The sequence below is a fragment of the Aricia agestis genome, chromosome 1, assembly GCF_905147365.1.
Source record: "Aricia agestis chromosome 1, ilAriAges1.1, whole genome shotgun sequence".
Classification (NCBI taxonomy): Eukaryota; Metazoa; Arthropoda; class Insecta; order Lepidoptera; family Lycaenidae; genus Aricia; species Aricia agestis.
In genome coordinates, this window is record NC_056406.1 from 2,225,114 (window position 1) to 2,249,767 (window position 24,654).

Here is a 24,654-nt window from a genome sequence, read left to right on the forward strand (position 1 = left end):
TTATTATTAAATAATATTGAATGGCAAGGTATACCGTATATTATAAAAAATATCAAAAGTTTTTTGATTAGCCTAAAATGTTTGGCGAGTATATTATAACAAAATACAATTGTACACTATACTAAAAATGGTACAATTTTAAGCTAAATTCATTGATAAATTTCCAAAAATTCGCAAAATTTGTTCCGTTTATACAAATGCAATATTTGAAGCAGTACTTTGAGTAATACAAATATTTTTCAGTAGCGCTTGGACTATAAAATCTGGAATAATTCAGAATGCCGAGAAACATTGAGATCATTGAAAATAAAAACTTAACTCTCCATCTTTCATTTCAATAATCTGAATTTTTCTCTCTCTCTGCCTCTAGGCTAGTCGGTTTATGTATTATGAATTTGGTAAATTCAGCATAATATTAGATATAGAATGATCACTCTCTGGTGCCAGTTCCGTAGTTGGCACCACCAGCTCTGTTTAGCGCGTCCCTGAATTGGTCGATGTCTATTTCAGCTTGACTCTCAAGTTGGAGTTCCACTGCAAAATTCTGAAAAAAAAAGACCGCATATTTCATTATATACAATGTAAAAATAAATTTACAGCTGTATCTACATAATATTATTTAACTTGACGATTTATTTATAAAGTAGTTTTAGGGTTCCGTACCCAAAGGGTAAAAACGGGACCCCATTACTGAGACTTTGATGTCTGTCCGTTTGTCTCCAGGCTGTATCTCAAAAACCGCTACAGCTAAACTTGATTTTCACAGATTATGTATTTCTGTTGCCGCTACATAAACAAATACTAAAAATAAAATAAAGTTAATAATTAAGGGAGGCTCCCATACAACCAATTACCAACGTAATTTTTTTGGGCTTTTTGGCTCGTAGAGGCACTTAAAATTTTCACTAAATCAATAAAATAAATATTTAAGGGGTGCTCCCATACAAAAAACACAAATTTTGCATACTTTCGCTTTATAGCAGTACGGAATCCGACTCGCACTTGGCCGATTATTTCGCTTTATTAACTTAAGCTTTTTTATAATGAGTCTTAGCTTTGTATCATAAACACTAATAAAAAAAGTTAATGTCACATTGACAAATGACATTTGACAGATGACAATGAGTCAATGACAGTTTTAAATTTAAAAGTTAAAGAAAGTTATAACTGTTCACATTTTTCGCCTCAACTCTGACGCTGGCAACTCCTAAATGGGGGGCTTACGCCAAAAGAAGAAGAAGAAGAATTTGCGGGAACGGGAATTGTCTCGATTATTATTGTTCTAAAGTGCAGTAATGGATGGAATATTAGCTAAAGTGCCCGGGCGAGATAGCCAGATTAATGAATTGATTGAATTACTCGGCGAAGATGACGAACCCTTGCCGGTTTCGTTGTTTATCAGCGGAAGCATGGCGACCGGCAAAAGTTTGTGTGTGACGACTGTGCTTCAACATTTAAGACTTAAATTTGTTGTAATTGATTGCATAGAGTGCTACTCCCCGAGGATAATTTTCGAGGCGATATTAACGGAACTGGATGAAGACGAATTATTGGAGGTTAAATGTGATTCGCTATCTGAATTTATAAACGTTTTCAAAACACTGACATCAGAGAAATTCCAAAGCAAACCTATTGTTTTAGTATTCGATAGAGCAGAGAGACTGCGTTGCATGGATAGTAACATCATCAGTACATTTTTAAGACTACGAGAGTTCTGCACTGTGAATGTTTGTACTATTTTTATATCTCACCTAGTTTATGATAACTTTTACTTTAAAATGGGCGTGCGTGAGCCGATAAAAATCTTTTTTCCGAACTACAATAAAGAGGATTTGTTTAAAATCGTATTCCTAAGCCACAAAGTGTATTTACAACATGTATTAAATATTTATCAAGTTGATGATGATCTAGTAGATGTATTGAGCAAACCGGAGTTGTTTGCCAATTTTCTGAATGCATTCTTGAGTGTGTTCTACAGACCCTGTCGGGATCTAATTGAGCTAAGGTACATGGCAAAAACAAATTTCATTAAATATTGTGAGCCAATAATAAAACATGAAATCAAACCCACAGACTTGGCCAAACTGTGGCGCCATATCGCCCCCATACTTAAATCCAACTTGGAGCTTTTGTATCTTAGAATAAACAACACAAAGAGTCTGACACAATCGCCGGGAAAAGAAAATAGTGATGTTGAATGTCACAGTCACAATTATGAGAAAACCCTAAAAGAGGAATTGATGTCCACTAAAACATTTGCACAGAGTTTTGAGTTGCCATATTATGCTAAGTTTCTTCTGGTCGCTGCTTACCTGGCGAGCTATAACCCACCAAAAGAAGACAAGAGACTGTTTATGAAGAACCACGGCAAGCAACGCAAGAGACTTCAACAGACTAAAGCGAAGGCAAAAATCAATGAGAAGCTAAACACGCAGCTTGGGCCAAAAGTGTTCACTTTGGATAGGTTGCTAGCGATATTCTATGCTATTCTAGAAGAGAGAATAGGTTTAACGAGCAATTTACTGGCTCAGATAGCGACTTTAGTGGAGTTAAAGCTCATAGCCGGCACCAAGGAGGTTGATTTAGATTCAGCTAAATATAAGTGCATTGTTGGATATGACTTTATATCTGCTGTAGCCCAGACCATCGGCTTCAATGTTAAAAAGTACCTGTATGATTTTATCTAGTTCAAAGAACTATCAAGTGATTGTGTAGAGATTGGTGAACATTCTTAAGTGATAAACTAAATCACAATTTAAAAAGGCATTGCTCAGTAAAACTCGTTTGCAGTTTTAGTAAAGTAAGTCAAAAGTATTTTTCTACTACTGTCTAAGTTGTAAGCTATTTATTTGTTTGTATTGTTATACTATTTATTTAAATAAAAATCAATATTGAAGTATTGTTTTTTAATGACAATATATTTTTATTAGGTATGATTATTATTTTTATGTGGGAATAATAATTTATTTTATTGCATACAATCAAGATTTATGTAACTTATTCTTAGATAATATAAAAAGGCACTTACTGATATGATATCTTTGATGATAGCTTTGTCGGTGGACATTTTGGCTCGATTGATCACAGACACGTTGGGCCCCACCCAAGTCACAAACAGAAACTTCTTCCGTTTTGACAACTCGTCGCCCATTTGTAACCTGAAATAATACTTAAAATTAATTATAATTAATATTAGCAAAGTCAAAGTAATGCAATATAAAGTAAGGGTCAACTTCAACTCGCACCAAAACACCACGGTCCGCGTATGCATAATGCATTGTCGAGATATTTTTTTTGGCAGGGGATTCAAATCGATGTTTATATATTGCATAAACTTATAATGCATAGACCAACAAAGAGTGCGAGGGAGAAGAAAATCCTTTATGGAATTATAACAAGATGAAAAGAGAGAGGCAGTCTAATGAAAATTGTAACAACTTTTATTTGACAGGTCGTCAAAAGTCGTCAATCGTTTTTATGCCCTTTCGGTATTTGCAATTTATTATTTAAATCGTATGTTATTTTCAACAAATACTATTATATATAACAATAATAACTTGTGCTGTGATTGCAGTGTAAATCATAGGAATAATCCTGAAAAATATACATTTCACCCGTAATTAATCTTCATGTCCTAATTGCTACGATGTGTTTATTTTTGCCAATGATGAAATACTCAAACCAGATATTATGTTACTACCACGCGCGTTGTGAAGCTTCAAATACGGCCCAATTGGGCTGTCTGTTGTTTAGTCTGCATCGAGCGCAGTCACGAAAGTGCCGCGTCTTGTCTTAGTTCTTACCTAAATCAATTGAAAATGACGTCGTTCGTGTTTCGAAAATGTACCAATTATGACTCGAAAGTAAACAAAACACATGGAATCTCTTACCACATGTCTTGATTGCAATAAATACCTCGATTATTTACATTTTCAATTATTTTTCGAACAATCTGGAAAAATCGAATTTTCGTCATAGCTCAGGCGAAGAAAGAGACAGCGGTACGATTCGACGTTTAAAAATAGAAATGTCTCTTTTATGTAAATAGTTTTTCTTATCTTTTATTTCACTTATCTGTCAAATTTGTCAATGTCTGCAATTTTGAATTTGAAAATTGTTCGGAAGAGATTTAAGCCGGAAAATAGTATGGACGTAACATATCTGTATAAGTAGAATATCATTGATTTTTGCTCTATTCTGTCTTTAGCTCTCTATTTCAAATAAAATATTGTGAATCCTCCCTTTTACTTTCATATTTTGCCTAACTAAAGTTACTATTGTTCTTATATTACACTAATTTTGAAGAAAAATTTTCATTAAATTTTTTTACATATACGCTAGTGCTTGAATCAAATTTATCGATATGCTTATCGATATTTTACAATAACATAAAACTAAAATAAAAATCATTTACCTTTATATTTATCACCTTAAAAAGGACATATTATCTTATTTTAACGATTATTTTTAAGTAATAATTATCTTTTGACATACCTTTTTTGTAAAAAAGAAACTATCGAGCATTTTTTGAGTAATCGCGTTTTCGTCTTGAGCATTTAATTTTTATGAACTGAAGTTACTTGTGTCAAAAAATCAGTTTTCTAGACCTTACAGATTTTGAGATCTAGGTTAAAGTATGTAGTCAAGTTAGGGTCATATGGGCTCTTAATAAAGCTCACCTGAGGTATCCGAACGCGCGCTCATCATCAGCAAAATGCGTCCTGAATTCCGTGAAGTCGCTGCCTCTTCCAGAACACACTATCCGTGCTCCTTCGAATTTGAACACCGCCCTGAAAAGATACAAGAAATTGTTAAATCAGCAGGACGATTAGCTGATAATATCTTCACAGATATTTTGCAGACCCGTTCAACCAAGCTTATCTCTTCTTTGAGATGTTAGAAGAACTATTACTTTTCCAGAATATCGGACTCAAAAACGTTACCGTGTGAAAAACGTCTGTTGCAGGGCCGAATTTATATTTTTTATTGCCGCCCATAGGCCATTGACTATACTGCCTAGTGCCTATACATAAATCCAGGGTCTATTGGGTGTAATAGCAGCAAATTTTTCGCATTTTTGTCGTTATTTGCATTCTAAGAAGTAAGATTTAAACTCTGAAGGCACTTTAGGCATAAATACCCCTGAAGTGTGGTACTCTAAAAGCAATGATTACCACTCCGTGGGTGAGCTGTCGGCCCTGACGTCCTCATACGCGGCGCGCACCGTGTCTCGGTCCAGCCCCGTCGTCATCGTCACCTGCAACAAACAAATATCTTTAACAGAGACCAATAGTATAATAATACAAATAATGAATCATCAGCGCGTAGATGGTCCGTCGAATTACGCTTGCATGATCAAAGGGATGTAATTTTCTATCGGGAATCTCTAAAACGTCGTCTTTTAGGTTTAATAGTCTACACTCTACAGTTTGGAGTAGTCGCTTGCAATTATGGAAGACTATGGTACTGGTTTTTACAATAATTGTAATAGCCGCAAAAACGATTATGGCTACAAAGTAAAAAGCTCGTATTTCCAGTTTCCCAGACTGATGTAGAAGTTTTTGTGAGAAAATGCTCTGATGTTATTTGGTCTTCATTTAAGCTTTTGCTACCGAGAGCATATTTAATTACTTGGATATTATCTACTAAAAACTACTTAGTTATTACTTTAAATAGTATGCGACTCCTTATTTGATTGTCGGTTGGTTTACCTGCTGTAGTCACCGAAAGTCTTATTTGTATAACCAAGTAAAATCAAGTCGACACGTATGTTTATCTGGGAGAAGTAGGTACAACAGCTAAACTTCGGACCACAATTTACCTTAGAAGAAATAGATAATCTGGATATAACTGAGTGGCAGGAATTAATTTCACTGAAATCATCGGGATCTTCTCTGTCAATGCTTATTTCATTGTTTATTTTTTGTGATTTAGCGCAAGTCTCAATTTTATCTGTGATTTTGTACAAAATGTTTTTCATTTCGTCGACGCTTTTGGAGAGCAGTTCAAACTTGTGTATCATATTGTTCTGATTGGTCGTTATTGTTTCGATGCGCTGCATGAGATAATCATCCATTTTGTAAATATTTTAATTTTTTTTCGCTTTATTAGGGTATGGTTTTGAAAGATAAATAAAACGACAAAATTACAAATTGTTACGTAGTATATGACATTCTCTTTGTTACAAATGCGACAGGTGGCAAAGTCATAATGTTGTTTTTGTTTAGGTAATTTTTTATGAATTATTTGGCAAAGCCAGTGACGGATTAGCCCTTAATCAAATTAAGCAATTGCCTAGGGCATCACGTCTGAGGGGGCACCAGAAGAATAAAGGTTCAAAGACCGATTCTAGTTGAGATACGGATAGGGGGGCCCACAGGCATGGATTGCTTAAGGCATCAAGTAGTCTTAATCCGTCACTATGCAAAGCAATAAAACGCTCTGACTAAATAAAAAAGTTCGAAAACAAAGATTGCGCATGCAGCAAAAATAATTAACATAATATTGTGTAATGTAATTATTTCTAATTACGCAGGTGTTATTAAGAGCACTAATTATTAATTTCACTTAACTTTCTATTTACACATGTTACAAAATTACTACGTCTTAACTAGAGGCAATATAAAGACTGTATGGTTTGTAAATTGTACGCAAAGAGAAAAAAGAGAAACCAGTAGCTGGCAAACGAGAGGTATCTCGTTTGCCAACTACTGGCACGAGCCAGCATCACTGTTACGATTTAGTTAGAATAATATTGACTGGTCCCTTAACTCTACAAGTCCCCTACTTCTAGGAGGGCTCAAGCGGTGCGATATAGAAATTTGTTTGGGGCCCTCAGAAAAGGTAACTTTCGTACGTCGCGGCGGTCGCCGCAGTAGCCCGGGTAGTCTAAGCGATAAGTTGAGAATGGCGAAATATAGAGATAAGGGTCATAAAAATACGTGCGATAGCTCATTAGATTCGGGAAGACGTCTAGAAAAATGTATCGGAAGCATGTATTAGCACACAAAAAATTGCAAAAGTTATAAGCAAATTAGGTTGCAAAAAAAAGGTATTATGTTTTTTGTTAAAAACTCCGAAACTATTAATATTTAAGAAATTTTAATAAAAGATTCTTAAAGAAGAGGAAATTTCCATAAAAAAATCTCAACTCCCGGAATTCTATCTCTATTATTTATAATTTTAATTTAACGCTGAAAGTAAGCCTCCGCGCGGCATTTTTAGGTAGCGCGAGTGGCTTCAAAACCGAGCACGTCACACTGATTATTTTTTTAAAGGTATTAAATATTAATTTAAAATTTTCAAAAACTTATGGTGTATTCCGAACACTTCAAAGAATTTGCTTCCGTTGGGAATTTAACTTAAAGTTAATTTTTCAACAAATTAGACAAATGTTAACTAACGAAATTTTTTCGAACTTCCGTCCTCATTGTACTTTAAAGAAAACGTTTTAATAATTTTCGTAAAATTTTTCACTTCGTGGAGCCCTTGATATAAACATACTTAACATGATCACGCCATAAAAGTTTAAAAAAATTTAATACTTTGTGTATAATCATTTTTTAACTTGAACAAAAAACTAGAAATCCACGTAATATTGTCAAAAAAAGTTGTTTCATTTGTTATCACGTAAAAATATAAAAAAAAAATTCCGCCATTTGCTAATAAAAAATTTATTAACCAATGGACTATTTCGATGCTTTTAAAAATATTTTTTCTTACCTTTATTCTCTTTAAAATATTATAATTTTTAGAAACAAATTTTTTCTTAATAATAATATTTTATTGTTTATAATCGTTTTTTAAATATTTTTATTGTTTATATTATTATTTTAGAAAAAAATTCCTCTTAAAAAATCATGATTGATAGTCTTCCATATGGTTTTTTGTAACCTAATTTGCTTATAACTTTTGCAATTTTTTGTGTGCTAATACACGCTTCCGATACATTTTTCTAGACGTCTTCCCGAATCTAATGAGCTATCGCACGTATTTTTATGAAACTTATCTCTATATTTCGCCATTCTCAACTTATCGCTTAGACTAGGGGGCCCCATGTAATTGATACGGCAGATTACAGATACGACCATGGGCGTACCGAGGTGGGGGCAGGGGGGGGGCATGCTCCCCCTGGATCATGTTGACGTCCCTACTAAGTATATTATCTAGTACTTTCATCTATAAAAATAAAAAATTAAGAACGAATTTTTGCCATTTGTTTGCAATACAATATTTTTACAACTAAAAATTATTAATTTTTTATTCTTTATAAAAAATTAATAATTATGAAAAATCTGATTTGCCCCCCCCTGGCCCAGAACCTGGGTGATTTGCCCCCCCCTGGCACCAGAACCTGGGTAATTTGCCCCCCCCTGGCCCAGAACCTGGGTACGCCCATGGATACGACGGTAGTTATGCTATTGGCTCTGCTCTCTTCCTAGGTGCAGAGTAACACCTTAAGTGCCACTTGCGCAGATCTGGTTTAAAGTTAACCCTGTCGTCAGTCGTCACTTAAGTATAAAGAGGTTCACAGAAGGTATTTAACTCAGGGTTACCTTTTACTAAGACCTAAGATATTCTAAAGGTTAACGCGTTGTGTAATAATTAAATTGTCTAAAATACTTTGAGCGGTATTTTTTTATTTCGCATGATTCTTACTGGAACATTGGCAAGTGACTGGCATCTAACAATGTTATGAGATGCGAAATTACTACGGCATGCATTGCTAAAAACATTCACGGCTCGTTGGCATCAGCACGCAGCGAGAAAAATTCCTACTTGGCCATTAAAATCACTTTCTTTTCAAGGAAAACGAACAGTAGATCAGTAGAACGATCTTGATATCACTTTTAACATAACTCCTACCGGACATCAATAGAATTAGATTAAGTTAGTGATAATATTTATTTGTGTATTGCATACCCTTTAAAAACTGTTTGATTTTTTTTGGCATTTCCAATATAATTAGAGTGCCGAGTGTCTAAGTAGCATGTAGGTATATATTGTGTATGGATGAACTTAGCTGTTTAATTGACACCTTGAACCACCTAAACATTATGGTTGCAGACAGACCCAGTAAGACAAAAAGACATAATTAAGTACTTAAATCATAACATCTGCCGCATAATACGGAAACAACAAGTCTTTGTTAGAATGTGTGGCAGTAGTGAAGTGTACCAAGTGTCCTAGTCAGTTATTAAGGCCAGGCTATCATACAAATTCAACATCCGGCATTTTGTTTATTACCCATTTGGTTTATGAGCGGAAGTGTATAGTTTAGAGATTGCTTTCTTTAGCCAACACCAGTACTCGTGCCATTTAACTTAGCCATTTGGTGAGGGTCTTTTAATGAAAGAAAAAATAGGAATTTAAATAAATCTGTTGTAATTTGTGAAGAACATTCTTCTATACCTTTAACTATACTCGCAGCGTATACAGGGTGTAACAAAAATAAGTGATAATACTTTAGGGTGTGTACGTGTTCCTTGTAGAGAGTTCACTGTGAAAGTAGCAGCTCTGAAAGACAATTTTTTTTTTCACTTTTGTATGGGCCCGAGCGCCACAAGTTTCCCCATACAAAAGTGAAAAAAAATTTTGGTCTTTCAGCACTGCTACTTTCACAGTGAACTCTCTACAAGGAACACGTACACACCCTAAAGTACCACCTGTAGATAATGGCTTTAGGTTCTAAGCCTGATCAAATTTGAAAATATTCTAACGTCGAATCACCTTTTTCTTCTTGCTTCTTTAGAATTTGTTCATGGGAAAAAATAGGAATATCAGCTTAAATACAGTAACCAATACACTTAACATCGGGTTATTGACCTCAATGTCTGCTCCTTGTTTTGATCAGCTCAAGCTTGTCAGAGTCAACAAAGGCTGCTGTGTTACTCATAACACGTTTGCGAATTTCTTGTAATTATAAGTAGATGTATTTATTATAGCATTTTTTTTCACTTAAAGACTCGACGAAATTTTTTACTCCATAGATTTTGGACTAAATGAAAGCGGCTAAAGTTGGCATTGTTCTACAATTTATCTAAAAACAATACAAAACCCAAGTGGTTATTCGTGTACAGTAAAAATATGTTTGCTTTTCATGAAAAAGGGACTAAAAAGTAAAGCTACAGGCAGCCTTTGTCATGAAGGGGATCCGGAAGTATCCTACACAATGCGTCTTTATACGGGTTCACTGACCTCTGTTAAACCATTTAACTAATCGTTAAAGTGATTTGTTGGTTCCGCAATCGATTAATTGAATTCGATTTGTTAGAAAACAAGATGGTGTAGGATGTATCTAAAGATTTAGAGCAATTATTATTGAGCTATAGCCTATAGCTAATACATTTCAATGATAAAAATGCAAAAAAGAGCAATTCGATTTAGAACCATTACTTAAGTTAAGTATTTATAATTATCATGGCTATGAGTTATGACTTATGACTGTAGTCCTTTCTTAACGAAAATAAATAATTTAAAAAAAATGGAACAATAATTATTGTCAGGATTGTTGCTAAAGCTCTTATTCCCAAAGACTTATATTTAATAGAATTCTTTGCTTATTCCTGTAACTTTTTTTTTAAACTAAATAAGGGGGCAAACGAGCAAACGGGGCACCTGATGGTAAGCAACTACCGTCGCCCATGGACACTCGCAACATCAGAAGAGCTGCAGGTGCGTTGCCGGCCTTTTAAGAGGGAATACGCTCTTTTCTTGAAGGTTTGCAGGTCGTATCGGTCCGGAAATACTGCTGGTGACAGTTCATTCCAGAGTTTTACAGTGCGCGGCAGAAAGTTACGCGAAAAACGCACTGTGGAAGACTGCCACTCATCAAGGTGATGAGGATGGTATGTTTTTCGCGTGGGACGATAGCGAAAAGTTGCAGGTGGTATGATTCCGAACAATTCCTCAGAGCACTCCCCGTGATACAACCGATAGAGGATGCAGTGTGAAGCTACATCTCGGCGTAATTCCAGGGGGTCCAAGCTGTTTGAAACACTATGGCAGTCAACAAGTATCTGTAAACACCGAATTATATCTAAACAAACTAAAAATATTCTAAGTCAAGTTAAATTCATATTACTCATTTAAATGTTGTTAGGGTATTTTCAAAGTACGCGCGAACACAAAATAAGTGAAGTTCCAAATATGGTGGAACACCGAAATAGTCTGGCGACGTGCCCGGTGCACTCCAGTCGAGGTCACGGCTATACATAGGCCCCTCGCTGTTGCTATATTATGGCAGCATGTTCTTACTATTAATTCAAAATGAGCAACATCAACTACATATCTTCAAAATATAGCTCACCAACCAGTGATTACTTACGTTAGTTAAACTAACCAACGAATTTTTAAAATTCAGCAAAAAATATCTTATCCTGTAAACGTAAACGATACAAATGAAATGTACTAAATTGATTAATGTTCTATATAGTTTTTATTTTATTTCATTTCATAGATAGATCTGTAAAAATATTAGCGTGGCCAATATTATTAAAATCATTACTATCTTATTTCTTTCATAATACTTACATATTATTTAGTTTTGTAATTTAGTGTAGGTACCTATATTCAATAGGTCAGAAACATCTAAAGTACTTATAAAGTCTACAAAAATTGCCATCTTGTTTTCATTGACCTGAAAAAAGCCTTTGACCATACAATGCATATATGGTAAGTTTACCTACTTGCTTACTTGTACGATAATTTACCGTATTTTACATATTTGCAATGATGTACTTATTAATTGTAATTCAAGGTTCAATAACTAAAATATTTAAGCTTTATAAAAGTCCGGTCAGGTGTACTCCAAGGAGTTGTATTTGGTCCATTTTTTCACCGTTCTAGTAATCATTATTTAGACAATTAGGCTCTTGGCAAACAATGGTTTGCACAATTTTTAGAGAAAAGTAAGATTATCAAAGGATTGTACCCCATACTTAAGTGAAGAGTGAAGATCTCGAAGAGACGACTCTTACCGCCCCTGATGAAACAGATGGGGTTTCACTTTGAGACATACCACTCGACACTCGACAGTCAAATAAAATTTACAATTCTGTGAAGATAGTCTAGGATGCCCAATATTATTTTTTGTAATGTCCATCGAAGTAATGGTCATGTTATGTCAATAATCAATTAATGTTAGTCGCGATCTGTCGGCTGGATTTAACATAAACTAACCAATTTACGTAGGTGTACCATCGGCCTGTGAATCAATTTCTCTAGCAGAACATTCTATTTTATTTTATTTACTTTTATTTAATAATTTATGTACACAACTAGTTTACAGAGAAAAACTTAAAGTAAGGGATACATTTTAGTACAAAGGTACTACTTATTTCATTCCATTCTATTTTAACAAACAAATACATGTAAGTACCTACTGCATACATGTTAAGTTATGAATTTCTATTGTAAACTCAAGAGAAAAGAGCGTCATTCAATCAAATCTTGACTTGGATTCAAGGGGCGTTAAATAGCGATCAAGTTCATACCACACGTGCGGATTGTGAACAAAAACAAAAATAACATCTAATAATACCCCGGCACGGAGTCGGCAGGATCTGACTCACGTCACGCAGGGATCACGATATTATTGGAGCTTCGATGATATTTCTGGCTTTCTACAACCATAAGGTTCTTGTAAGACCTGAAAAACATCCGCTATTTCTTTTACAGAATTTAATAAGTATATTTATTTTATTAAAAGCAATAAAAACTTAATAAGTAAGTACTAATTAAGTATACAAAGTTAAAGTAAAAATTTTAAACCATGACATGTACCAAATTGTCCTTGTTTTGGACATGCGAAAATAACTTTTCATGTGGAGATAAAATACTTAATTACTTTTACATCGATGATTCAGTAGTGTTATCCTGTTTTTCACGCATTTCGTATTCGAGGCGTCAGGCGACAGAAATAGACGCATTCCCTGGTATTTAGTAATGTTACTAACATGAATATTACGGTGGTTAGTTTACCGGAAAGCGTCGTTTAGTGTAGTAAGTTCTATGTATGACGCTCTTAATTCAAATACTAGACAAACTTCATATTTTGCTAGGTTTTTAAAACAGTGGTTCGAGACCAACTAACATGACAAGACCTGAATATTATCTCTTAGATAGATTCTTAAATTCCATTTCTAAAGATACACAAGATTTGTTGAAATAAATACATAATAATATGTATTAAATATAAACTGTTGGGTGGGTCATATTCCATAGAAAGGATTTCAATTTTCAATGTCGTCCTTTAAATAGAATGTAAGTTAATAGCAATAATTTTCTTAGACGCCTTATAAACGCTATCAGAATGCCCAAACATAATCCGATTAAGTCCATAGATCAATCAGTAACTGTTGCCTATACCAACCGCAGACGAAGAAACAGGAAAATTAAATTAGGTACACATTTCACGTGTTTGTAAAACTCACTTGAATAACTGAACGGAATATCGGAACATAACGGGCGCGAGTCTGGGCCGCGCCATTGTCTAAGATTTAGAATTACTGTTAGCCAACGTCGTGAGAAGTGGATACATAATATTGATTAAATCACATAATTAATAATTATGTATGCTTAAGCTTGTGACGTACCAGCTTTTGCAACTTTCTCAAGAGGTTCTTTCGATTAATTAGAATATCTACTAGGATTGTGCTGCTTTTCTCAATAATTGTGTTTTTTAAGAGCTACGTAAACGTTGCTTAGTGCCTGTGATAAATAGAAGTTCCACAGATGCTTACGGGACCCATTAATATTGGAGTTTTTCCGAAATCGACCGCACTAGCTTTAAAGCCTCAGCACTTTTCATTTTGCAGTTGAAGTTATTGCCAGAGCTCCTGTAGCTCGCCTTCGAAATAGCACTGTAACATCATTCACTATAATAGTGAATGATGTTATGTAGTCTGCCAAAAACCACTAGGCTTCATATACCTACATAGAAAGATCATTATTAGACGAGTCAGTAGAAACTTTTGATGTAGATATAATATTTCTGAGAAGGACTCGAGGAAAACTTCGTTAAGGAAATTGTTCTCCATAAGCTTAAATCCTATTTATTAAGTGATACCTAAGTCCCCGTGCCAATAAATGTCATTGAACCTCATTGAACCATATAATTGATCTTCAAACAATACCTACAATACAGCATAGCATACACCTAGGGTTGCGGTCGCCAAACCTACGATGGTAAAAGTAACTATTAGCTTACATTTGTATAAAAATGCCAGACACCTTGAGGACGTATCATTTCAATTTTACAATTTACTTTGGCATCACGTTTTAAAATTTTCCGTTTTATAAGACTGACGCAAAATCGTCTAATATTAGTGCAATGTTCATATAAGATAGATGATCTTAGTTCTACAAAGCTTATTAATTTTGGCTGGACACGCATTCAAAAGGCCTGACTATGTCTGGCTTTATCTGGACTCCTGGCAACCCTATAACACCTATCTGCCTTACAGGTAAGTGGTAACTGTGATAAAGTACATATCGATGAGTAAGACAGCGTTAAGTGCTGATAACGTATCGGTAACTTACATCTATCCTCATTGTTAACCTTTCTGTGGAATTACGGGATTACGGTCCCTTGTGTTTGTACTGTGGGTGGTTAAAAGTTAAAACTTAAAAGTTAAAACATTAATTATTATTATTGTTGGTGTAGGCCTAAAAATAGAGTTTGATATTAAAGTATCCATTGTGAAATCTTTTGAGTTGGAAAATGGATCGAAAATCCGAATGTACCATCATGTACCATCGAGGAAATTGATTCATAGGCAGATGGCGGACCTACGTAATTTAGGCGCATTATGTGAAATCAATATTATTCGCGATCTCTTGACTGCAGACTGGGTTTGACATAACGCAACCAAATTATGAAGGTCCGCAATTTAAACAGACAGAAAGACAGCCACACTTTCGTATGGAGTGAGATATGGAGTCAGGTACGTGATGGTACAATTCCTGTAATTTCTCTGTGCAGTTGATCACATTCGGCCTTTAAAACATGTTTCCCAATGTCAGCTGTTTGCCAAAAGTAACCGGTTCAAAGGCATCGGCTTGTTTCCACTTCCCAGCATTGGACCACATGCAATCATTTATAGTGGGAGAAGAAAATAATGAATAATTATAATGATCGGAATAGGCATGATGACTATTTTTTTTTCGCTGAAAGAATGACTTTGATAGCTTAAAAATTCACCAAGATATGACAATTCAAATATTTCATAAAATGGACCTGCCCGAAACGCGCCATACAAAGTGCTACGAAAGTATGACGTCACTCTTTCGTAGTTTGTACGCATCGGGAGAGAGCTTTGTTCGATAGGTATATTAAATATTGCGTTTATGAAAGTGGTTTCATAACAAAAGTTGTTTTTATTTGCATAAGTTATCGAATGGTATACAAATATTAAAAAATTTAATTGAAAAAAAAATCGACTTGAATATCCAACTTTGAAGGCGCAGAGCAAAAAAATTACAAATGCTATCAAGCTGAAATTTTGGGAACACTTATTTTTTACCGTGATTTCTTTATTTTAGTATCAAAATTTGCTAATCTTTGACCTTGTCATCATCCCTATTGCCGCCGAAAATCAATAAGTACTTACTTAATTAAACACGAATCACAGATGCTGTTCTGGAGGTACAAAGTTGTACAGAAAGTAAATAGACATAATATTTATATTATTTACTATAGTAATCGATATGAATTAATAGAAAAACCGCTAAATACCACGATTTTTTTCCTTCTCTGCAGTATTTACTTCTCGTAAAATAAATGAAATTATTAGCCGACAGGGCCTTTTATACTTAATATTCTTGTGGACAAAAATTCTAGGAAGGTCCAAAGTAATATTAAATTGAAAATAAGACACTCAGTTACCGTAGTTGCATCCAGAGTTCCAGACAGATACAGATTACTGTGCATTCCTACATAAATTGCACCCAGACGTATAGCACACCGGCCCCCATCAATACGAACATAACCCCACCGACCAAACTTTCCGTCTGCTGCTTATTATTCCAAATTAACGCAAATAATTTCATTAATTTAAATAAATGAACCTAAAACGATAGTTAAATAAGATTTAATGTTAGCGTTGATCAATAGACATTATTAAAAAAATATTTACTTACTCGTAAAAATATAAAAAATAAATTCGAAACCATCGAAACATTTCAAATTCAAAATTTAAAAACTTACTTTTTTCGGTCCGTTTTGGACGATGTTTTCATATTCTAATCCCTCCACGGACATTTTGCCACAGCACTAAACACAAATTATTAACTACAATAAAAGCGTTCAGTAACGTCTAAATCGATATCACAAATGACGAATCACTGTATAAATAACATTTATTAGGATAAATGGTTTTAGAACGCGCGGGTGCATCAACCGCACACGCCTACTCAGCCTCCCGAGCTACAGCGAATGAGAACCACGTCCACGCGATCGTCATACACGTATAGAAACTAGAAAGTAAAATATAATATACTATCAGTGTATCAGTACGGCTACCACGCCCGCAGAAATGTCTGGGACAGAATTCAATGAAATTTGTTGCTTTATAGATGCGAAAATGTGTACCGAATACCTATGTTTGTCTGTGTATCTGTCTGCAGTCTGTAGATGATAAATGATAACTATAGGTAATTTTGTGCTGTCTGCTGAACGGATGGGTATGGAGAAACTTGAGTTCCGGGAAAAGCCAAAATATTTGCGATAAAGGAATTGCGGGCAATAAAGTGGAGTCAAAAAGTGCCGAACTAGAAAAGCAATTTTCCGAGTTCCGACAAAAAAATATCTCTAGTAGCAAAACCGTTGGCCGTTAAAGTACTGTTACTATTTTAACCTATTGTTAAAAACATAAACTCATAAAGTCATAAGAGGCCATAAGCAATTTAGTCTTTCCTGCTGCCTGCGCCAATCAAGCCAATGTTGTCACTGTACATGGGTGCTCGATTCTTCTTGCACTTTGTCACTGAAAGTTCTCGTGAGTATGTAAAAGTGGAAGGTGGCTGTCTCGAGCAATGCAAACCACTTATAACACGTTCCATGATAAGCCAAATAACATACTATACATACTATTGAATGTTATATTTTTGCTTTAAATTATTAATTATTATATTTGACGACTTCAATGGGTTAGTAGTTAGAGTGGTTCAACTTCTAACCCATTGAACGTGTACATCCGCAAGTCGTGGTCGTAGAATAAAATAGAAAATCATAACTTTTCCTATCCCGCTGAAGTAACAAGTCTCCTGTGTTCCTGAATCCTGGGGCATGGATGTATAACTAGCCGAGCTTTGTGAGGGCTCGCCTCGTCACACCTTGACTGACTGACGATAACACAGCTACATAATATCTATACTTAATATTATAATTGCGAAAGTATCTCTGTCTGACTGTCTGTCTCGCTTTCACACTAAAACTACTGAACCGATTGTAATGAATTTTGTACACAGATAGTCTAAAGCCTGAAAAAGGACATAGGCTACTTTTTGACTGGAAAAGGAGTTGTAAGGGGGTGTTTACTGTTTATGCGTAAAGTTCAATTTAAGTTAGTTCCAAAAATTAATAACAGATGGCGCTAAGAGTCGCCTACATCGCGCTAACGCTTACTCAAACGTTTTTCTATAAGAGGTGGTACCATATTGAGTTAAGTTTTCCGATTCTTTCAATTGATATACACGTTTTTAAATAACTCACTAATCAGTACTTCGTCTATGCAGTGATGTAACCTTAAAACCTAGATATCAATGATAAATAGGTAGTTTATGGGCAATGCTAAAGTTGTGAAATGGAGGGCTAAATAAGCCTTAAAATTTGGCATATAAATAAAGTTTAATTTTAAAAAATTAAATGCAGTAGATGTTTTTGGGTATTTTGATTTAACCGCACCTTTGCGGTACCAGGGTTTTAAAAAGCTTTTACATTTGACACCAATTTTGTTGACACCGCGCGCTATAAACTGAAGTCCACGCGGACGAAGTCGCAGGCAACAGCTAGTTGTAAATAAAAATACTATGATAAAGCACAAATCAATAGGCGTGATAACTGACAGGTTTTTTCGTAAAGTGTACCACAAAATGTTACTAAGGTTGTGGGATATACTAGGGCTCGCTTCGCTCGCCCTAATAATATTATTATGGCGTAATAAACCATAATAGTCAGGGAGTCAGGTAGAACAATTTTTTTATTACTATCAAGCTCCGAAACTAGACGCGCCCACCTGTCTGGGTGCATACAGGAGACGTGCCCGGCCCAGCTCCACTTAAGGCTAGCTGCCTTTCTGCATACGTCAACGAGCTTCGTTTGGGAAACGCAGGGTGGTATTCCGGACGCGGTCAATCCTTTTTATACCTAAAATGCTGCGTTCCATTATAGCTCGTTGGCAAACTCCGAGTCGGGACTTCTGTGAAGCTGTCAAAGACCAGGACTGGGCACCGTAGGTCAGAATAGGAAAGATACACATGTTCACGACTGTTCGGCGTAACAGAGGCCGACCCAAGAAAAGGTGGCGCGACAAATCGACGAAACGCATCTAGCGTTTGATAAAGAGTGGCCAACAACATCACAGGATCGTGATCTTTTGAAAGAGAGAGGGGAGGCCTTTTCCCAGCAGTGGGACACTGTAGGCTGATAATAATAATAATAATAACTATCAAGCTAATTTTTGTGAGTAGCTTCATTTTGATAAGACAAACAACATTTTTATTTGCGAAAAATCTTGAAAGTGGTAAGTTCAAGATTTTTCGCAGATAAAAATAGTTGTTATATTGACAGTAATAAATATTGACAGTTCTCCTTTACCAGCAGGGCTCCCGTCAATGTCACCGACGTTTAATAAAGCCTTGTCGAACTTGTAACGCTGCCATCATACAAAAACGTCATTTTTGACAGTTCTCCTTTACCAGCAGCGCTCCCGCCCACGTTCATATAAAGCCTTGTCGCACTTTAAGGCGCCAACCATGCGCCAACCCACCGCGACCATATTATGTTCCTCTTTGGTCGTATTTTTGTTTTTGTTTTGGCACATGCGATTAAAATTGTCAGAATCCAATAGGGACCGTGCAGAAACTATAGAGGGCGGTGTTGGAAAAGCGCGGGAACTCGCAAAGGGCGGACGCGGTATTTTTTCGGAAAATTTTAAAATTATTTTTATATCTATAATTAGTTAATTAAATAGTGTAGTTTTAGTTTTAATTTTCTTAGTTTTTGTATATATTAATTTTATTTGGTAAGTTTTTATTTATATATTTAGTTCATAAGAATATTATGGAGGAGCCCGACCCGGGGGGACCTGGTCCCCCCGTTGGTCATTATGTTACGATATCGAACGATTCGAGCATGGACACCGACACCTCATGCTCTGTTAATACCAGAAAACGTCCAGCGATTCCTAGGAAGCGTTGCAAAAAGTGCCAGAAAAAAATAAAAAAAGACCCGAAAAAGGCCAAGCCTGATATCAATTGCATGTGTCTTAGCGATACCGAAAACCACAATATTCCTAAACAAGACATTATCCTTGAAACTCAACCAAATGTGAATACAACTCAAAAATCCCAGGGCTTAGATTCACGGGTCGGTAGGATGCTGTATAAAGATACAGACTCCTCTCCGTATATTGTCCATATACAAAAGGTACCAAAGTCACCTAATGAAAACATAAACTTTCACCCTATAGTGTTTGGCCATTACTTGAAAACAAATAACATTAAAAATATTGTAGATGGTAGTATTAAGAAAATAGCCAGAAACCGATTATCTGTAGCCTTTTCTTCATATAGTGAAGCCAATAGTTTTATAAGTAACCCTCAATTCAATTCAGAACAATTTAAATCTTTTATTCCATCATTTCAGGTTAGTAGGATAGGATTAGTTAGAGGCATACCTGCTGATTGGTCCGATGATGATGTTATAAATAATATTACTTTACCAATTGGATGTGGTGAAATACTAAAAATTAGGAGGTTAAAGAAAAAAACAATAGTGAATGGAACCGCTCAATTTATTAACACCGAATCTGTGGTAATAACATTTGACGGACAGACGCTACCAAAGAGAGTCTTCATGTGCTATAATGCACTTCCTGTAGACTTATATATATTCCCTACAATACAGTGCTTCAATTGCTGTAGATACAGACATGTGAAAAACTAATGTCGGTCAACACCTAGATGCTTTAGGTGTGGTCAAGGGCATGCTGGTTATAGTTGCTCAGTTGAAGAGGAGTCTATTTACTGTTGTATTTGCCACGGTTCGCACATTGCAACTGATAAAAAATGCCCAGAATTCCAACGCCAAAAATCAATTAAGGAGTCAATGGCTCACAATTGTCTATCCTACTCAGAAGCTTCTAAGTTACATCCTCCCATTTCAAAATTATATTCTGACGTGTTAATATCATCTACTTCTTCATCATCATCACCTGTAAATACACAAAAATCATTTTTCAACAACAATAATAATAAACAGAATTTGAATTTAATACAACGGTCATATAAAAAAACTGTTTTCAAACAACCAAAATTGCCACAGAAACAACAAAATGGGTATGACAGACAAACACATAATAGCTTAATAAAAGATTATAATCCTCCATTAGGAGATAATGGATCTGCATATCCAGCTCCCGGTATTAACATGGATTCGATACAAGAAACAATTTTAGCATTAAACAAACTGATTACATCATTATCATCTTTATCACCGTCCAACGCTGCCATATTCACCACTGAATCACAAATTAATACCACTTCCAACAATGGACAACGTAGTCCAGTGGAATTGCCGCAGTGTGGTTAGTAAAAAACACGAAATTATTTTTTTAATTAATAAATACAAACCTATTGTTCTTTCCTTACAAGAGACATGGCTCAAGCCGGAATCACTTTTCAGGATTTCTGGCTACACTTGTCTCAGGGAAGACAGATCAGATGGGTATGGTGGTACAGCCATGCTCATCAAACACCATCAATCATTTCATCACATTCCTCTTCCATCACATCACTCTGATTTTTCAATCATTGCTGCATCTGTAAATAACATATGTTTTGTTTCACTGTATATACCTCATCCTTCATATTGCATCTTCTCTGAAATAAAAAGTATTATTAGCCAATTACCACAACCAGTAGTAATTCTAGGAGACTTCAATGCACAGCATCAGTCATGGGGGAGTCACAAAGACAATCAATGGGGTTACGAAGTTTTAGATTTAATAGATTATAATAAACTGTGTATTCTCAATTCCGGCCAACCTACTCGGCGCACTGCTCCTCATGAAGGTTGTAGTGCACCAGATTTGTCAATATGTTCACCAAATCTATCATCTGTTTTTCATTGGAATGTGTTACAGTCAAGTCATGGAAGTGATCACTTTCCTATAATTCTATCATTTCCAGGTAAAGATAAAAGTAAATCGAATCAGTCTGAATCAATAAAGTATCATATTAACAATAATTCTAACTGGGATAAATTTCAAACTTCACTCAGGAATCAGTTATCTTTTCTTCCTGAAATATCATCAGAAAATGAGTCACTATGTGCTGAGGCTTTGACTGCAGCCTTTATAAAAGCTGCTGATGAATCATTTCCAAAAAAAAATACTTCACGTCATCATACACCATCTCCACCTTGGTGGGATCAAGAATGCACAGTTGCCATTAAGAATAGGAAAGAGATTGAAAAACAGTATAATACAAATCCAAACATAGCCAACTATCAGCTATATCTTGATTGCGTTAAGGATACTAAGAAATTATTCAGGAAAAAGAAGTTACTTAGTTGGAGAAATTTTTGCTTATCATTAAATCCAGGTATTCATCCTACTATAGTATGGAAAAACATAAGACGGTATAGATCTGCATTCACTATCCCATCTCACCCTATATCTGACTCTTTAGCTTCTGAGTTTCTAGATAATTTGGCTCCTCCCACTATTTCTACTGAACCTCCTCCTCCTTTACAAAATGTAAATTTTGAAGACCTAAATTCGCTTTTTACAATAGAAGAGTTAAAAGGGGTAGTACAAAACTTAAAAGATTCTTCTCCCGGATTAGATGGCATTCCATATTCTTTCTTTCAACATGCTGATGAGGAAATTTTACAATACTACCTCAAGTTAATAAACCAAATTTTAATAACTGGTAATTTACCCACTTCATGGAGAAAACAAAAAGTTATTCCAGTACCAAAACCCAACAAACCCCCATATTTGGCTACATCATATCGCCCCATTGTTCTATCCTCTGTTTTATTAAAGATTGCGGAACATTTAGCTAAAAACAGACTAGAATGGTTTGTAGAAAAACATAACCTCCTTTCGAATACACAGTTTGGATTCCGCAAAGGTAGAGGTACCATAGATAATATTGCCATATTAACCACAGATATACGCACAGCATTCACAGAAAATAAATCTGTTGTTGCAATTTTTTTGGATATAAATTCTGCATATGATAATATTATTATAAGTATCCTAAAGGAAAAGCTAATTCAATTTGGTTTGCCTTTAATTTTAGTAAATTTCATTATTAATATTTTAATAGAAAGAATAATAATTTTAAATAACTCTTTGGAAACTAGAACTGTTCGAAAAGGCATTCCTCAGGGGTCAGTCTTAAGTCCACTACTTTACGATATATACACATCCGACTTAGAAAATTGTCTAGATTTAAGTATCATAAAATTACTTCAATATGCAGATGACAAGGCTATTTATGTAATCAATAGTTCGATAAATATTGCATGTAGAGATCTTATTAGCGCTTTGAAACAGTTAAAATCTTGGATGGACAAGCATGGCTTAGACTTGTCTATCAATAAAAGTTCCGTCGTCTTATTTACCCGTATGCGTATGCCTCCTCCTATTACTATTATTTATGATGGAGTGCCAATTCCCGTTAAAGACAAAGTCAAATTTTTAGGGCTATATTTAGATGGAAAATTAAATGGCAACGCACATATCGATTACATCTGTTCCAAATGTGAGCGGCTTCTAAATATGTTAAGGTGTTTATCTGGTGTCTGGTGGGGATCACATCCATTTACTATGAAATTAATTTATAATGCAATAATTAGGAGTGTCCTAGATTATGGCACTTTTCTTTTGGAGCCGTGTAGCGTAACTGGTTTACAAAAAATGGACAAAATACAAGCGAAAGCCTTGCGTATAATCTGCGGAGCTATGAGATCATCTCCAATAAACGCACTTCAGTTGGAATGTTGCGAACCTCCTCTTCAACTCCGTCGACAATATCTGGCGGATAAATATTTTGTTCGTTGTTATCAATTTAAAAATCATCCCTTAATTCCAAAACTTAGAACTTTATTTCAACTGTGTCATAGTAATAATAAATACTGGCATCATAAATCTCATCCCTTACTTCTTACTAGTTATCGTAAATTCTTAGTAATTGACGCCCCCACTTTTCGTTCTCAAACTTTTCCATTATTTGATTCAGTATATGAAGCTCTAACGCTTGTGCCAGATATTAGACTTGACATTGGCATTCAAAAAACAGATACATATTTTGCTAACAATATATTTAAGTACATCACGAATAACAATTGGCAGGGTTACCACCACATGTATACAGATGCATCTAAGGATACTACAGATAGTTGTGTTGGAGTTGGTGTCTACCATTTACAATATAATATTGTTCAAAAAGTAAAGTTTCCGCCTGAAACATCTGTTTTTACAGGAGAGTGTTACGGCCTTTTTAAGGCTGTTGAGTATATTTTACTTGGCAGGCTTAAAGAGACACTAATATTTACAGATTCTTTAAGCTCTCTACAATCCCTAATTAAATTTCCTTTTAAATCAAAAAATTGCTATCCAATTATTGTCCAAGTTAGAAACCTTCTATATCAATGTAAACTTCAAGGCTTTTCAATAACATTTATATGGATACCGAGCCATTGCGGAATTGTTGGCAATGAAATTGCCGACAAATTGGCAAAAGAGGCTGTTTTCAGTGGTGATTTGTTCCCTTTTAATAATTATGCGCATGATTTGGCTGCTCTGGCACGGAGTTCCCTATTGAAATCTTGGAATAAGTCGTGGGCCTTGAGTAGCCAAACAAAAGCTATACAGTATCGTAAAATTCAACCAGAGATCCCTACTAAGCCCTGGTTTTCTAAAATATTCCTCTCTAAAAATATAACAACATCAATTATTCGGATGAGACTGGGTCATATGTGCATTCCAACGCATCTTAGGAGAATTGGCGTTAAAGATGATGATTTATGTGACTGTGGAGAAGTAGGTGACTTAAACCACATTATCCTATCGTGTTCCCTCCACGATCATTCCCAACTGTATAATAAACTATCTTTAATCCCTATTCCATTTCCTACTTCTGTAAATATACTACTTGCTTCCAATGATAAATATGTATATAATTGTATATCTAATTACTTAACATTAAATAATATTAATATTTAGAATAAGTTATATGTCATTTAGTTTATTGTAGAATTTAATTATTTACCACACTAATTTAATTAACTTTCTTCCAAATTCCGTTTCCTTTTATTCCTTCCGCCGTTCCTTACCTTTTTACCCTGTCTGTGGCACAATACTCATCCTTTGTGTCAAGTTGCCAAAATAGAAGAAAAAAAAAAAAAAACTATAGAGGGCG

The 24,654-nt window shown here is 35.1% G+C and overlaps 2 protein-coding genes and 1 long non-coding RNA gene across 5 annotated transcripts; 1 reads left to right on the forward strand and 2 right to left on the reverse strand.

The window, feature by feature from the left end:
* Positions 1-346: 346 nt before the first annotated feature.
* On the reverse strand, positions 347-16,443 carry LOC121732604 (coactosin-like protein). Of its 2 annotated transcripts, none has more exons than XM_042122555.1 (5): positions 16,208-16,443; positions 5,175-5,257; positions 4,680-4,790; positions 3,029-3,158; positions 347-544 (listed from the first exon to the last, which is right to left on the reverse strand). In XM_042122555.1, exons 1-5 carry the CDS (start codon positions 16,259-16,261, stop codon positions 431-433), a joined length of 492 nt encoding a protein of 163 aa, XP_041978489.1. In that variant the 5' UTR covers positions 16,262-16,443; the 3' UTR covers positions 347-430. The 2 variants fall into 2 exon arrangements, with proteins under 2 accessions (XP_041978489.1, XP_041978481.1); XM_042122547.1 differs by lacking the exon at positions 16,208-16,443 and adding an exon at positions 5,822-6,113.
* Positions 1,249-2,843, forward strand: LOC121732534 (origin recognition complex subunit 5). Its single transcript, XM_042122454.1, has one exon. The coding sequence runs from the start codon at positions 1,296-1,298 to the stop codon at positions 2,685-2,687; it is 1,392 nt and encodes a 463-aa protein (XP_041978388.1). The 5' UTR covers positions 1,249-1,295; the 3' UTR covers positions 2,688-2,843.
* A 3,760-nt stretch (positions 16,444-20,203) lies between the features above and the next one.
* LOC121732676 lies at positions 20,204-22,400 on the reverse strand. Of its 2 annotated transcripts, none has more exons than XR_006036421.1 (3): positions 22,165-22,400; positions 20,854-21,102; positions 20,204-20,435 (listed from the first exon to the last, which is right to left on the reverse strand). It is a non-coding gene; the product is annotated as an uncharacterized LOC121732676 (long non-coding RNA). The 2 variants fall into 2 exon arrangements; XR_006036420.1 differs by having other exon boundaries at positions 20,854-21,042; positions 21,894-22,398.
* Positions 22,401-24,654: the final 2,254 nt, after the last annotated feature.